The 13646-nt window shown below is 40.4% G+C and overlaps 1 protein-coding gene across 3 annotated transcripts in view; it reads right to left on the bottom strand.

Moving 5' to 3' along the window:
• Positions 1-10694, bottom strand: part of DTWD2 (DTW motif tRNA-uridine aminocarboxypropyltransferase 2) — a 162103-nt gene extending 151409 nt beyond the window's left edge. For 2 of the 3 annotated variants that reach the window (XR_005781261.1, XM_040444290.1), the window contains exon 1: positions 10150-10688. Coding sequence is in view for 2 of the 3 variants with exons in the window: in XM_040444290.1 (XP_040300224.1) it covers positions 10150-10367 (218 nt within the window). In the remaining variant the exon portion in view is untranslated. Of the gene's footprint in view, positions 1-10149 lie in introns of all 3 variants that reach the window. The other variant, XM_040444291.1, reaches the window with a different exon arrangement.
• Positions 10695-13646: the final 2952 nt, after the last annotated feature.

A 13646-nucleotide genomic window follows, 5' to 3' on the forward strand; every position in this document is an offset into this window, starting at 1 on the left:
GAAAACATTCTAAGTGAAATGTCAGACACAGAAGGATAAGTATTATATGTTACATGAAGAATCTAGAATAAGCAAATTCATAGAAATACAAAATAAAATAGAAGTTACCACTGGCTGGGCCGGGTGGGGGGAAGGTATGGGAAGTGATTATTTGATGGGTACGGAGTCAACACTGACGATGATGAAAAAAGTGTTGCATACAGATAGTAGTGATGGTTACAGAACATTACGAATGTATCAATGACACTGAGTTATACGGTTAAAAATAATTAAAATGAGGGGCGCCTGGGTGGCTCAGTCAGTTAAGCATCCAACATCGGCTCAGGTCATGATCTCGCAGTTTGTGAGTTCGAGCCCCACGTCAAGCTCTGTGCTGATGCTTCAGATTCTGTGTCTCCCCCCACCCCTGCTCATGCTCTGTCTCTCAATAATAAATAAACGTTAAAATTTTTTTTAAAAAGTTAAAATGTTAAGTATTATACATGTACATTTTAGCACAATTTAAAAAAAAAAAAAAAGTAGCCTGCCAAGTAACACGTCTACATAGGCAAAGAGTCAGATATTTCTCCAAGAGGTTAACCCCTCTCGCCCTTTGCAAAGTCCAGAGACTCATTCTATAGCTTCATTTTTTTCCCCCAAGGAACTCTGGAAGACTTCTACTTACTTCATTTCACTGCTACCTTTTTTCCCACAGCCTTCTCATGAGGCTTCCAGTAGAGAAAGCCAAAAAAAAAAAAGAGAGAGAGAGAGAGAGAGAGGAGAGAGACAGAGAGAAGCAAACAAATAAGTGAACAGGGGAAAACAAAATAAATTCCTAATCAGTAATATCTTCGAATTTGCCTTTCTGACTGAAAAATGAGGACCTACTGACAAATAAGAAACTGACCTTAGGCAGGTAAAGGATTCAAGAAATAAAAGCTCAATCTTAAAAAAGACATTAATTAAAAAGCTCTCATCCCAAAATAACTAAAAACAGCCAGGGAACAGGAAAAGAATCTACAGATTCAAAGACGACAAAGAAACAGCTCACTGGAAATATTTATTATATGCAGCAGGAAAACAAGAGTAGTCATACTGCTCGCTTCAATATAATCTTTTACTGTATGGTGTAGGAATAAAAGTATGAAAGCCCCTCACTAGTCACCTGACCCTGAGAGTCTATAAAAAGGAATAACTTTAAATCAAAGTTGTCTTATGTATTAAATTAAAATGCACAGGTAGGGGCGCCTGGGTGGCGCAGTCGGTTAAGCGTCCGACTTCAGCCAGGTCACGATCTCGCGGTCCAAGAGTTCGAGCCCCGCGTCAGGCTCTGGGCTGATGGCTCAGAGCCTGGAGCCTGTTTCCGATTCTGTGTCTCCCTCTCTCTCTGCCCCTCCCCCGTTCATGCTCTGTCTCTCTCTGTCCGAAAAATAAATAAAAACGTTGAAAAAAAAATTAAAAAAAAAAAATAAAATGCACAGGTAAAGCACTTTGTAACCTGTGAACCCTTTTTAAATGATACCAAATTTTCGACTAGACTACTTCTGAATATTTTTTCTCACTACATAAGCACGAACAGAATGATGAATTATTAATTTTGGGCAAATGTACTTTAAAAATTAATGTGCTTTGATGTTCTCTGAAGAAAACTTCTATCCATCAGAGGGTAATGATATAATTCTTATTTTTCTTGGGGAAAATAAATCAAACATTTAGAAAGCTCTAACGTGGTTTTTAAAATTGGTCACTCCTCTTTGGAGACTTAATTAAGATTAAGAAAAAAAACTCCCTCTTAACATATATCATCTTTGCTCAACTTTGAACATATGATTAGTTTGCACAGTAATTTGTAAATCAGTTAGCTTTCCACATATATTACAAATGAACTACTTCAAAGAATAAACATATTTTCTATACCAATAGGAAAGAACAAATTAACTTCATACTTTTCTCTTAGGAATATGATACTTTTGATATGAACAAAGAATTAAATTTTCAAATTATCTAATTTTTTACTCTAAAAATCATCGTCAATAATCTAGCTGATTTTAGGGACTCCTGGGTGGCTCAGTTGGTTAAGCGTCTAACTTCGGCTCAGGTCATGATCTCACAGCTCGTGAGTTCAAGCCCCACGTCGGGCTCTGTGCTGACAGCTCAGAGACTGGAGCCTGCTTCGGACTCTGTGTATGTGTGTGTCTCTCTCTCTGCCCCTCCCCCATTCACACTCTGTCTCTGTCTATCTCTGTCTCTCTCTCTCTCTCTCTCTCTCTCTCTCTCAAGAACAAACATTAAAAGACTCCTGGGTGGCTTAGTCGATTAGGCGACTGACTTCGGCTCAGATCATGATCTCACAGTCCATGAGTTCAAGCCCCGCGTTGGGCTCTGTGCTGACAGCTCAGAGCCTGGAGCCTACTTGAGATTCTGTGTCTCCCCCTGTCTCTACCCCTCCCCTGCTCACACTCTGTGTCTCTCTGTCTCTCAATAATAAACATTAAAAAAATTTTTTAATTAAAAAAAATTTTTTTAATCTAGTTGATTTTAAATTTACCAAAATAGTTTGTTTTCTAAACCTAAGTGCTGATACCAATTCAATACTCTTAGTGTATTCTAAACTAATTCCCTTAGGAATCACCATTTTTCACTTGTACCTACCAAACTTGCAGTCTGATTCACCCCACTGCTTAAGCAGACCAGTCACAATAGTGTACATGAGACCCAGAATCAAAAAGCAGATCCCTACTAGTTAATAAAATACATCAAGCAGGAATAGCTAAGGAGCTATGGTGCCCTGGACAGATCTCGCCCAACCCAAGGTCATGACCAATGCTCAGCTCAACCAATACTGCTCAGAAAGACACTCCCTGAACTGCTAGATCTTCGTATTCTCAAGGAAGCCAGAAATCTGGATTTTTGAGATAAACCATCTTGATTTTTAACTGTTAGAACTACTTTAAAAGCTGGTAAAATACCAATTCAAAGCAAAACATCTGTTGGCTGCCAATGTGTGGCTCTTGCATTCTTCTTAAACACCTGCAGTCTCCCCTCCATCCCTCTCTCATGATTTTATCCCCACCACTTTTTTTCTCCAGAATATCCAAACCTAAAGAATAAGGAAAGGTTAAAAATTTCAATAAAGGAGCTAGATGTTGTTAAAAGGTATAAACTTGGAACTAGAAGATGAATTAAGTTCTACAAATCAAATACACAGTATAGTAATTAGAGTCAACAGTAATGTATGATATGCAGATCTCCCTCAACTTACAACAGGGTTACATTCTCATAAACACATCAAAGCTGAAAATAACCTGAGTCAAAATGCATTTAATACATCCAACCTACCAAATACCATAGCTTAGCCAGGCCAACCTTAAGTGTGCTCAGAACACTTATCTACTGTTGGGCAAAATCATCTAACAAAGACTATTTTTAGTAATGTTGAATATCTCACATAATTTATGGATTACTGTACTGAAAGTGAAAGACAGAACGGCTATATGGGCACAGAATGGTTGCAAATGCATTGGTTGTTACTCTCATGACCACACAGCTGATTGGGAGCTACAGCTCCCTGCTGCCATCAAGCATCATGAGAATATCGTACCACATATCATCAGACCAGGAAAAAGTAAAAATTAAGAATTCAAAGTATAGATTCTATTAAATGCGTATTGCTCCCACACCATTGTCAAGTTGAAAAATCCTATGTTGAAGCATCATAAGTCAGCGACTATACTTCAAATTTTCTGAGACTAGATCTTAAAACTTCTTTTTTCTCACCAGAAAAAAAAGATATAATAATTATGTAATCAAAGCTAACACTACCAGTGCTAATCATACTGCATTATATAAATGTATCAAATCTTACATGTTATGTCAATAATATCTCAATTTTAAAAAAAGGAGAGAATACTAAAGCACAGGCATCTTTTTACTAAGCTTAAAGTAAAAATACTTCAGTTTAAAGTTTTTTTTAATGTTTTTATTTATATTTGAGAGAGACAGAGACAGACAGAGCACAAGTGGGGGAGGGGCAGAGAGACAGGGAGACAGAATCAGAAGCAGGCTCCAGGCTCTGAGCTGTCAGCACAGAGTCCAACACGGAGCTCAAACTCAACTGCCAGATCATGACCTGAGCCAAAGTCGGACGCTTAACCCACTGAGCCACCCAGGCACCTCTGAACATACTTCAATTTAAAAAATAAGAAAATCAGGGATGCCTGGCTGGCTTTGTCCATAGTGCATGAGACTTTAGTCCTCAGGGCCGTGAGTTTAAGCCTCACATTGGGTGTGAAGCCTACTCTAAAGATAAATAAATAAGGGGCACCTGGGTGGCTCAGTCAGTTAAGCATCTGACTCCTGGTTTCAGGTCAGGTCATGATCTCCCAGATTCATTAGATCGAGCCCCATGTGAGGTTCTGTGATGACAGCAAGGAGCTTGCTTGAGATTATCTCTTTCCCTCTCTCTCTGCTTCTCCCCCACTAACATTTAAAAATAAATAAATAATAAATAAATAAAAAGTATGAAAATCTTGCAGCCTTGGTGGCTCCACTTCAACTAGTGACTACACCTACTCTACCAACAAAATCATAAGGCTTCTTCAGCAAACAAAGAGCCAGGTCAAGTGCTGGCTGAGCTCAGGAGCCAGATGGACTGGAGCAGAGACTGAATTCTGTTACCTAATTATTACTCCTTTCTCCTCATCATTTATCTTTAAATTTTACTGAATTATAAATAACCTACAGTGTTATACTGGCTTCAGGACTACAACATAATGATTCGACAATTCTACACATTACTAAGGGCTCACCACGATAAGTGTAGTCATATCTGTCACCATGCAATGTTATTAAAATGTTATTGACTATATATTTCAATATATGCTGCACTTTTCAACTCTATGACTTATTTATTTTATAACTGCAAGTCTGCACCTCTTAATCCCCTTCACCTATTTCACCACCACCCACCCCTCACCTCCCCTCTGGCAACCACCAGTTTATTTTCCGTATTTAAGAGTCTGGGGGGTTTTCTGTTTGTCTCTTTGTCCATTTGGTTTTTTTTAGATTCCACATATAAGTGAAATCAGATGATATTTGTGTTTTTCTGTCTGATTTATTTCACCCTCTAGGTCCATGCATGTAGTTGCAAAGGACAAGATCTCTCTTTTTTTGGCGGAGGAATATTCCATTTTACATATATACAAAAAATATATCATGTTATAATATTACAAATAATACACACACACACACACATATGTATACACACATAACATATCCTTTATCCATTTATTTATAGATAGAACCTTGGGTTGTTTCCATATATTGGCTATTAAAAATAAAGCTGCAAAACACACAGGGGTGCATGTATCTTTTCAAATTAGAGTTTTCATTTCCTTTGGGTAAACACCCAGTAGTGGAATTAATGGATCATATGGCAGTTCTATTTTCAACTTTTTGAGGAACCTCCATACTGTTTTCTACAGTGGCTTCACCAATTTACATTGCCACCAGCATGCACAAGAGTCCCCTTTTCTCGACATCCTCATCAATACTTGTTATTTCTTGAATTTTTGATTCTAGCTATTCTGTTGGGTGTAAAGTGATATCTCATTGTGGTTTTTGATTCATATTTCCCCAATGATGGGTGATGTTAATCATCTTGTCATGTGTCTGTTGGCCAACTGTATGTCTTCTGTGGAAAAATATGTGTTTAGGTTCTCTGCCCATTTTTAATCCAATTATTTATTTTTTTGGTGTTGTACCTTCTCGTTATTTAAAAGCTAACAATATCACCAACTCTAGAATGCTGTTATGAGAAATAAATAAAATATCGCATGTAAAATACCTAGGCCTGACAGGTAACCTGCATGTGGTCAGTGTTCAAAAAATGTGTGCTAGGGGCACGTGGGTAGCTCAGTCTGTTAAGCATCTGACTGTTGATTTTGGCTCAGGTCATGATCTCACCGTCCTGTGGAGCCTGCTTAATATTCTCTTTCCCTCTGCCCCTCTACCCTGCTCATGCACACATATGGGCACTAAATACATACATACATACATACATACATACATACATACATACTAAATATACTGGTATGTATATTATAATCATTATAATTTTTTACTTTTGGGGGAAGAAACCACTGGAGAAAGAAAAATTTCTGCCTCAGGGCCTGTGTCACTCTGTGTGCATGCCCTTGCCACTGTTTCCCTCCCTCAGACAAATTAAAAAATACTGCATATTTTCACATTATTCCATTATTCTTAGGACCAATGATTTGCAAGTGGTTTCTAAGTCTTATCCTCAGACCCATGGCCTTATCTATAGAAGATGTAAAAGTATAATTAAGATGCCTAGCATCTTTACTAGAATGAGGCCTTAACTCTTCCCAGTCAAGACTTTTACCACCATATCACCAACTAGTTTGCATTTTTTTAATAAAATAGAATATAAATTATTACAGCTAAAAGCCACCTAATGAAGTTGAACTTGTGACAATCATCTAAATATAAAAATACTCCAGGGGCACCTGGGTGGCTCAGTCGGTTAAACGTCCAACTTCGGCTCAGGTCATGATTTCACAGCTGGTGTGTGCGAGCCCCACGTCGGGCTCTATGCTGACAACCTGGAGCCTGGAGCCTGCTTCGGATTCTGTCTCCCTTTCTCTCTGTTCCCTCTGCCACTTGCACTCTTTCTCTCTCTCCCTCTTAAATATAAATAAACCTTTAAAAAATTAAAAAATAAAAAATGCTCCAGCGCTTTGTTTGTTGGTTCCTAGTACATTCAGCACAATTTTTCTTAACCTCCCTAACTGCTTACCTGGTCCTTCCGAGAGCAACCACTGCTAATCTCTACAGGTTTGCCTCTTTCCACTCCCTCCTTTCCACCAAGCTGTCCATATACACTTTCTCTATACACTGTACTCCTGTACATCCTATTCCCTCAAGAGGAACACACTCTTAATATGTATCCAGCAATAACAAATTAGTTTGGGATCTTTGAAAGAATATCCCATTCATGTTTCAGAGCACTTGTATTTCCAACTAGCAAGATTCTGCTGTGAAGTTAAACTGAGTTTGTACTTCCTGAATAAAACCAATTTTTGGAACTCCAAGACTATGACAATTACAGTAATACGTTTAGAGAAGTGAATACTGCTTAAAGTAAATGGCCAAATAATTGTGACTTGCTGATCAAATCTAAGAATGCATTTTGGTTTTAAGAACTATTATAAGTATAAATGTAGGTAAGTTCATCCAGGAAACTAGTATAACCCTAACAGCTTAATGAAATAAAATATAAAGAGCCATCAATTAGCTTATATTTTACTGATAACACCTAAATATTCTCCAGACTTCTAGAATGATAATCTAACCAATTAAAATCAGTTGAACAGGGCACATGGGTGGCTCAGTCAGTTAAGTGTCTGACTTTGGCTCAGGTCATGATCTCGCAGTTTGTGAGTTCAAGCACCGCATCAGAGTCTGTGCTGACAGCTCAGATCCTGGAGCCTGCTTCGGATTCTGTGTCTCCCTCTCTCTCTGCCCCTCCCCCTCCTGTGCTCATGTTCTGTCTCTCTGTCGCTCTCAAAACAGCAAACATTTTAAAAAGTGTAAAAAACTAATAATAATAAAATTAGTTAAACCAATCAAAATAAATAAAATGCATACTATGCCAAAGGGGAGAAGAACTTTTAAACGGTACAAAATTTCAGTAGGAGAAGCAAAGTGCACAAATGTTGGAATGAATCATAATCCTAAAATATTAACTAAATGTAACTGGAAATAAACTAAAATCAAAGTCATTCTTATTTTCTAAAAAGCAGATTACGTTAGGGTGTAGGGATGGATGAAAAGGCAGAGCAAAGAAAATTTTAGGACAGTAAAAATACTCTATAGTATACTATAATAGTGGATACATATTATTATCAAGTTTTCCAAAATCAAAATATGTACAACTCCAAGAGTGGACCCCAATGTAAAACTATGCACATTGAATTATGATGATGTTCATCCATTTTAACAAATGTACTGCTCTGGCAGGGGACGCTGCTAATGAGGGAAGATACCAGGGTGGAGGCAGAAGATAGGTCTCTACTCCTTCCACTTAATTTTGTTGTGAATCTAAGACTTCCCTAAAAAATAAAATCTATTAAGTGGAGCAGGGAGTGGACTCGAAAAACTTTAAATCTTCGCTAAATGTACGAGACTAATTTTCTTTAAAAAAAAAAAAAACTATAGCATTTATAATCAGCAGTTCTAAATAGAGCAAAAACTAGATGATAAAGCTAGCATGATAATTTAGCCTTGGGTTTATATTTGTAATAACTTGTCTTTTAGCATCCTAGTGACCCCTTTGCAGCACTGTTAAGTGTTATCTCCTAACACCTTTAGGGAGCTTGTTTAAATCAATTGTATTCGTACACCCCTTCCATTCAAACATGCAGTCCCTTCTAGACACAAATTATTCATCCTCCTCAAAAGTCTATATTGAATGTCTTACTCTCGATAGTACACTTAGGAGATATAAACAGATCCCTACACTCAAGATCCCTTCCTCTGGGGTCGTACAACCCAACCCTGGGAAAAGCCCAAAATGTCCAACATAAGATACTCCAAGCAATCAAGTAGTAAAGACATGAAACCAGTCTGGCCTTCTGTTCTCCTTCTTTGAATTCTTTTCTCTTCCCCGGATTCTTCTCATCTTTCAAATTTTAGTATAAATGCTATTTCCTCAGAAGTATTTCCTGATACCATCCTATTTTATGTCACAGCATCCCATTCCTTTGCTTCATTGTTTGTTTGCTTTTGCTTTTCTGTTCCATAATTACATATTTGGTTGCTGGTTTGTTATCTGTATCCAATAACAGACTGAACAACCCATGAGGGCACAGAATGCACCATATTACCAAGAATCTGCAAAGCATTCCATCAACACTGGTTAAATGAATGCATAGGTCTGGAGCTCAGGACAAAGGTCTGAGCTAGAAGTATTTGGGTATCGATCTTACCATGAAAACTGGTAAGATCACCTGCGGAAAATGTGTGGGGTTATAAGATAAGAGAATCTAGAATCAAGAGCTGAGGAAGCCCAACATTTAGATTTTCAGAAGAACAGGTAAAGACGACGAGGGCAGACAAAGCAGATAAACCACAGGGAAACCAAAGAAATAGTGTTTCAAGAAGTCGGCATTCAACTCCAGAATGCCGCCAAGAGATCTAGTATAAAAGTGAAGAGAAAAAGATACAGTGGATTTCATTTGAGGGAGATTACTGGTGACTTTAACGAGAGCCTTGTCAGGGCTGTGCAGGACGTGATGACAAACTGCTGAGCTATTCATTCCCAGGTGAGGAAGCAGAGGCACTATCTAACCGTTAAGATTGTGGAAGGCAACAGAAAGACAGGTGATAGATGGAGACCTTCAGTAACCAAGCGAAAAGATCCTGAACACCCACAAGTTAAAGAGAATCGTGTATCTGGACAGCATGAAACGCAAACAAGCAGGGAAAGCAATCCTGACGGACACCACCACAATGAGGTATCACTGAAACAACTGGGCATACTGTGAGCATTCAGGGCTAGTTATCGTTACCTGTTTAATAAATTGTCTCTTCATTAGACTGTAAGTGCCCCAATCAGGGCAGAGACCATGTCTGTGTTCTCCGTGCCTGAATTCCCCAGATCTAGCACAGTGCCTGGCACACAACAGGTGCTCAATAAATGAATTCAGATTCAGAAAAAACAATCTTAACTATTCTCCTAGCCACCTTGACTGTCTCCTCTAATTACTTTTGCTTTTTTTACTGTGAGATGACTATGTCACTCGAGCAGGAAAGTGTTCATTACTGGAAGCATTACTGTCATTACCCCTTACTTCCCGTATCATACTCAAGTTTGTCAACAGCAGAACTCTCATCCCATGACACGTTCAGTGTCTTGCAGGAAGTAAGGCTAAACGCTCATGAACCTGAGTGAACGGCTTCTTACTACAAGGCTGTAACAGCAATTTCACAGAGTGATTCCAAGGTCACCAGCGGACACACGCGCGGAGATGCCCAAGGCAGCGCTCCCCTGGGTGGAGCCTGACTAGCCGCCTTCCCGGCAGGGGGCGCTGCAGCCTCCCCCGAAAGCCGCCGCCGGCCACGGTCCCCGCCCCCCCGCTCTGCGGTCACCTGCAGCGGCTGCACTCGGGCCTCCGCTCGGCGGGCTCCACCGGCAGCTCCCACAGCGCGTCCGCACAGGCGTCGTCCGCCTCCGCGCCCAGAAAAGCCGCCGCGGGCGCTGTGTTGCCCTCCGGCCCCTCCTCGTCGTCCGGCGTCTGAGACCTCGAGGGCCCACGCGGCCACGCGACGGGGTCCCCGGGTGTTCGCGCCTGTTTCTGCGGCTCCATGGCAGGCGCTCAGGTCCGGTTGTCACATTGAGTTCTCGCTGCCGCCGGGGGGCGCCACACTCTGGAGAAACCGCCTCGCGCCGCACGTCGTCACGCACGCAGGCCACGTACGGGGGGCGGGTCTCCAAAGCCCAGGCACGAGGTCCCGCCCCTCAGAGAAATCGGGCCGAACCTATTGGTCAGTGCTCAGTGAGCTCTTAGACCAGGAAGGGAAGTGCGTTTTGTCTTAGGAAGCAGGTGGGAATTAGGTACACCTCTCCGGGAAAGGAAAAAGGAAATCCCTCCGCAAACACCTAAGACTGCAAACCCATAATCACCCCTTTAAAAGTGAAAATTAAATAGAATTTTGCATTTCCCACCTTAGGATGGCAGTTTGGGAATTAAACTAGATGAGTGCACACCACACTTGATACACACTGGATGTACTTGATAGCGAAAGGCCAAAAAAGGAGAGGTTGTACCGACTGACGGTTGGTTTCTCCGCTGGCCCGCTTCATCCAAATTTTTGCTCTAGAAGGGCAGGGCTCTGTGTCCTGTACATCTTGGTATTCCTCCTCGGCATCAAGCATACTATTTTGCCCTAGACACCAAGTGTTCAATAAGGCTTTTAAGTTTTCTGGGGCCCCTAAGATAGGAAACAGAGGGCTGAGATTTTCTGGATGAGGGGGGAAAAAACCATAGAATGATAACTACCTTGCCCAAGTTATTTACAGCTTCTGAATAACAGCAATGTAGCCTGCAGTTTGTTAAAAGCAAAGATGAAGTCCACCATAGAATGAAAGCAGAAGTACTACTTGCCCAAAATGGGTGCTGATTTATTAAAATTTTATGTGACTTCTACCAGTATTCAACGTTTAAACAAAAAATTAGGGGCACCTGGGTGGCTCAGTCAGTTAAGCGTGGGACTTTGGCTCAGGTCACGATCTCACAGTTAGGGGGTTCCGGCCTGCCTCCGGCTCTGTGTCACATCTCAGAGCCTGGAGCCTGCTTCAGATTCTGTGTCTGCCTCTCTCTCTAGCCCTTTCCCGCTTGCACTGTCTCTCTCTGTGTCTCTGTTTCTCTCTGTCTCTCTCTGTGTCTCAAAAACTAAACATTAAAAAAAGTTAAAAATTAAACTTAGTTTTCTCAGTTCTTCAAGTTTTGCAATCACAATTATTTGATTCTAGAGCTATGAAGGAATTAAATATTAAACAAAGTAGATTTACCACTAACAGTAATAGAGGAGTATTGTGTATTTCTTAGGGTGTTTATTTCAGTATGAGGTTTTCAGTCATCTTAAAACCAAGCTGATGAATGGAATACAGGGCTATTATATTTTTAATTATTCTGGATTCTTTCCCCCTGGAAACAATACCTCTCATCTCTTTTTGGAGGGTTCTAAGAAAGAGAAGAAAGCTGACAGACTCACCTGGTGATGGATGTAGGAAGGGAGAAAGAACTGACACTTAATGCCATCCGAAATGGTGAGATAATGAAAACCCAGAGACTGTAGAAAGAGAGGTGAATCAGAAAATAATGAAATATTGGCTGCAGATTTAAGTTGGAAAACCAATTCTTTAACTGCCAAAACTAAATTCTTGTGTGACAACCTTTAGACAACTTTTCTCTGGTTTCAAGATGTGAAATGTTCTCTTAAGTCATTTAAAATTCCTCCCAGCTGTGAGATATGTGAGGGCAAATCAATCCTGACAAGCCTACTTATATTTGGCTTTCCCTTTAACCCAATCAGATGTCTGGCTTTACCTTTCAAAGTAACCAAAATCCAGTCATTTACCTCTTGTATTACTTCTGCCCTGGTTCAAGCCCCCATCATCTCTTGCTTAGAATATTGTCATAGGTACATAAATGGTCTCTTGCTCCACCCTTGCTTCTCTATAAATCTGTTCTCCCAGAGGTTAACCAGAATCAAAGAAAACTCCCATGCAGCAGGGATGCAGCCACAGTTGGGAGAAAAGAGTCATTCAGCCCTCTGGAAAGCAAGAAATCGCCCAATATTCAAGTTTGTTAACCCTGGCCTTGAGAAGCCCAAGGATATGTATCACCTACCCAGCAGCTGCTACTTTATGTGAAGTTGCCCTCCTGGAATAGACTCATGTCAGAATTAAGACCATCAGTGACCCAATATCTGGGAAATGCCTAGACACCAAGAAGGGGCGCAAAATTTCCTTTAAGCAACACTATCAATTTATGAGTGCAGGAATGTTGCAAGATAATCTATTAAAATGCTAATTTGTTTTGTTTATCTCCCAAATCCTAGGAGGTAACCTGTCTTCTTTGCCTCAGGAGAGTGTGAATGGTAAAAACTGATTAGAGACATCACAATATCAGGCCACCGTGTGGGTCTATGTCTGTGTGCATGTATGTGTATGTGTGTGTTAGGGTGCCGATGGGTAAGTGCCCTTGGGTAAAAGCAAAAACTCCTATGGGAAAGATTTGTCCTAACTGGGAGTGGGACAGAAAGCAACCAAAGTCACAGCCCCACTCCCACCACGTTCCCCAGAGATGATTTAACATCCAGATAGGACAAATGAGGAAATGATTTCATGTGCCTCTATAGAGGGGATGAACCGATTCCAGCCTTGTAAAGATCCTAATGCTACCACCAGAATCCATGGGACCAGATAGTCAAAGACAATGGCATCTGACTGTGGCAAATGATGACAGACAGTTCCAGGAGCCTCCCTGAGGTTTCAACACCTGGTTAGATCCTTGAGACCCTGAATGTCACTGGTAAGGAAAATGTCCTCAATAATGTCTGGGATTGAACACCCTATCAGCTCAGCAGAATGAAGATTCAACATTGGATAAACTTTGACTTAAATGAAATAAAGATACAACATTTCTTGCTGTATTCACTTTCTATCGATGCTGTAAGAAAATTATCACAAATTTTGTGGCTTAAAACAACACACATGTATTATCTTATACTTGTGTGTTAGAAATCTGCCATAGGTTTCATAGAGCTAAAATCTAAGTGGTGGCAGGCTGCATTCCTTTGGAAGCCCTAAAGAAGAATCCCTTTCTTTGCTCATCATTCAGGTTCTTGGCAGAATTCAGTTCCTTGTGGTTGTCATTTTCTTCCTGGCTATCAGCTGATGGCTGATAGAGGTCACTGATGTCCTTTGACTTGTAGGAGAAGCAAACTGTTACCTTTACTAAATCTCTTAGGGTTCTTTTTGGCCCTAGAATGAAATTGACATAAGACAGATCAATAGGAGAAAAGTGTAAGGGTTAAATTGTAGTGTAGGGCTAACCTGTAGCCTTAGGAAATAACAGATT

This window comes from Herpailurus yagouaroundi, unplaced genomic scaffold, assembly GCF_014898765.1.
Source record: "Herpailurus yagouaroundi ecotype Mexico unplaced genomic scaffold, PumYag 192, whole genome shotgun sequence".
Classification (NCBI taxonomy): domain Eukaryota; kingdom Metazoa; phylum Chordata; class Mammalia; order Carnivora; family Felidae; genus Herpailurus; species Herpailurus yagouaroundi.